General features: G+C 35.2%; 1 protein-coding gene across 2 annotated transcripts in view; it reads left to right on the forward strand.

Moving 5' to 3' along the window:
- The first annotated feature begins 627 nt into the window (after positions 1-627).
- The window catches only part of LOC107593195 (F-box only protein 38-like), a 19,121-nt gene continuing 16,667 nt past the window's right edge, over positions 628-3,081 (forward strand). The window contains exons 1-3 of one of the 2 annotated variants that reach the window (XM_016282802.1): positions 628-1,015; positions 1,466-1,696; positions 1,863-1,996. In XM_016282802.1, coding sequence (XP_016138288.1) covers positions 1,566-1,696; positions 1,863-1,996 — 265 coding nt within the window. In that variant the 5' untranslated portion in view covers positions 628-1,015; positions 1,466-1,565. The remainder of the gene's footprint in view (positions 1,016-1,465; positions 1,697-1,862; positions 1,997-3,081) is intronic. The other variant, XM_016282803.1, reaches the window with a different exon arrangement.

Consider the following 3,081-nt stretch of genomic DNA (forward strand, 5'->3'; position numbering starts at 1 on the left):
ATTTAGATAAAAAAGGTTCTTCTATGGCATCGTGACGCAACTTTAATTTTAAGACTATAGTCTCACATAGCTTCAAATTAATTTACTGTTCATTCATTGTTTTTGAACTTTACTGTTGATTAATTAGGCTATGTCAATAAATAAACTCAGTCACATCATTCTTAGATATTAATGAGCAATAGGTTATACATTGTGCCGTAATCTTAATCTATATTAAAAAAACATATTTTTGACAATTTTTTATGTTTAATTCATTCTAGTAAAACACAACTATTAACTAATTTTATATTATGAGAAGCATATGCATTAATAAAATTGGTTTGAATTTTTCCCCTTAGAACAGACAATTTATGTTCATTTTATGAATGAAATGAAATAAAGTAAAATGTTTTCTGAGTGTAACAGTGTATTCTTTAAGCGAAGTAAACATTTTTGCTTCCTGTCCGAAAGGAAAAGAGAAGAGAAGAGAAGAGAAGAGAAGAGAAGAAAAGAAAAAAGCCTGAATAAAGTTCTCTACTAGCATTACACTTATCTCCCTGACTGTCTTTCATCTCAAAGCTGGCTGTTTTTTAAACTGACTGCACAGTGTGCACATACAACGATTACAGAATGTCTGTAGACATCCCTTTAGAAACTTAGTGCTCCCTGCTTCTTTACAATCAAGAAACAAAAATGAAATTACTAAATATACAAAAACATAGAAAACCTCCTGTGGTTAATTTTAAGGTATTTTTTCTGTAATTTAGAACATGCTCCCTTTCGTGAGCAATACATTAAATCCAGTCCATTTTCCGGTTATCCGCGTCTTTTATTTTGTAAAAAAAAAAAAAAAACATCTGAACTTCCTGTTTGTATTTGGAAGGCCAACGCTGGCTTCACGTCGCTGCTGAACACGGATTCAGACAGACAGCTGCCGCTGCTCACCTTCAAACTAACCACAAATCGCACTTATGAGCTCGACTGAAAACCAGATAATATAAATGGGCCAGTTTCAGCTAAACGCTTCTTCATAAAGGTCTTGTTACAGCACTGTTAGATCTATATCTTTATACAGCAGTGGTGAGGTTGCTAACAGCTGATTGCTAGCTAGAGCTGGTGATCATAACTTGAAACAGCAGCATCATTATCATCATCATCTCACATTCTGCTGATTACTGAACGGCTCAGCTCTTCTTCATTTGAGCCATTGTGCCTCTTAACTACCAGTGTTGAAATCATGATATAGATCCTACTAGCTTAGCCTGCTGTGAGTGCTACAGCCAGTTTGGTGTAGATTAATGTCCATTGTCTTGTGTTTAGGGAGCTTTTTTTAGTTTTACCTCATTGAGCTGTTGTTTAGTTTTGGCAGCTGTGAAAATGGTCGTGAATTATTTACATGTAATGTGAAAGTGACCCCCCCCCCTTTTGTTTTGTTGTTGTTGTCTCAGACGTTTAATTGACGTAACGTTGTTTATTCTTTACAAAGCAGTGAGTGATGATTGTGTGTTGATGCCCCAAACAAGAGGATCTGGACAGAGGGAGTGAGATTATTGCCTTCCCTTGGTGGATATCTCACTGCCCTGGACATGATGGGCCCAAGGCGCAAGGTCACCAGGACTCATATTTTGGGGGGAGGAACATTAAGCTCTCTTGGACATGAGGAACCTAAAGACTATATCAACGAGCTCTCACATGAGGTGCTCTGCCACATATTCCGGTCAGTACAACATCCCACCACTAGTTAATACAGTAGTTAGCAAATGTATTCTCTGCGATTCTATTCTCAATTCCAGAGATTTTTGACAGAGCTGTCATAGGTTAACTCAAATTGCAATGGTTTATAGTTGACTTGAATTATGATGCATAAGTCCTTCTCCCCACAGATACTTACCCATGCAGGACATAATGTGTATGGAGTGTCTGTCACGGAAACTGCGGGAGGCGGTGACTCTGTACTTGCGGGTGGTGAAGGTTGTGGACCTTTGTGCCAGCCGGTGGTGGGAGTACATGCCCTCAGGTAGACGACACTCTTAATGCTCAAATTTCAGTATGTTTATAATTAAACCTGGTATAAATGTGTAGTCAATAGTTATGAATTGTCTGCCTAAGAGCTTTGAGTTTATAATCAGATTAAGTAACACACTCATTAAGTTGACACAGTAAAGTTTTCACAACCCTCTACCCTGCATATTTGTGTATTGAAAGTTTTTATTAGGCCTACACTGTACTACTCTCAGCTGTTTATGATTTATTACTGAGTACTCTCAGCTACATTTAATACTTCTTACCATACTTAAATCTAGTGGTTGATGGTTTATGCTGATGTATAGAATGCATGGTGTCCTGTGGCCGATTTATTTCTGTGATGGCTAAGCTGTATTTTCAGCTCCATTATAATAGTCTTTAGTGTCAAAAGACTAGAAATCATTCAAATATGCTGATCAAGAAATGTTTCTTATTATCATCAGTGTTGGGAATAGTTATTATTTATTATAACAGCAATATTTTGTGGAAATTGTGATACTTTTTTTTCAGGATTTATTTTAGGAGAATTTGAAGAATAGAGAGTAAAAAAAACCCAGCATTTATGTCTTTACTGTCACTTTTGATTAATTGAATGCATCATTGTTCAATAAAATTATTCACTTACAAAACTGACCCCAAGATTTTTAATTGTAAGTCTGTATATATATATATATATATATATATATATATATAACAACTGTAACTATGTATAAAGGTGCATCTCAAAAAATTAGAATATTGTGAAAGTTATTTATTGTAACTTATTTCAGAAAGTGAAACTTTCATATATTCTAGGTTCATTACATGTAAAGTAAAAAAATTTTTAAAGATTTTTTATTTTTTTATTTTTTTGATGATTAGAGCTTACAGCTCATGAAAGTCAAAAATCCAGTAGCTCAAAATATTAGAATATTTACATTTGAGTTTCATTAAATGACCATCCCTACAGTAGGGCTGCAGGATAAATCGCATGCGATATTTAACACGCATCTTATCAGTAAAACCGGTTCTGTAATCAGCGGTAAATCTCCATCACCTGCGGGCTTTCACATTGAGCAGCATTAACTACACAGAGCC

Source organism: Sinocyclocheilus grahami, unplaced genomic scaffold, assembly GCF_001515645.1.
Source record: "Sinocyclocheilus grahami isolate Dianchi unplaced genomic scaffold, SAMN03320097.WGS_v1.1 scaffold167.1, whole genome shotgun sequence".
Classification (NCBI taxonomy): domain Eukaryota; kingdom Metazoa; phylum Chordata; class Actinopteri; order Cypriniformes; family Cyprinidae; genus Sinocyclocheilus; species Sinocyclocheilus grahami.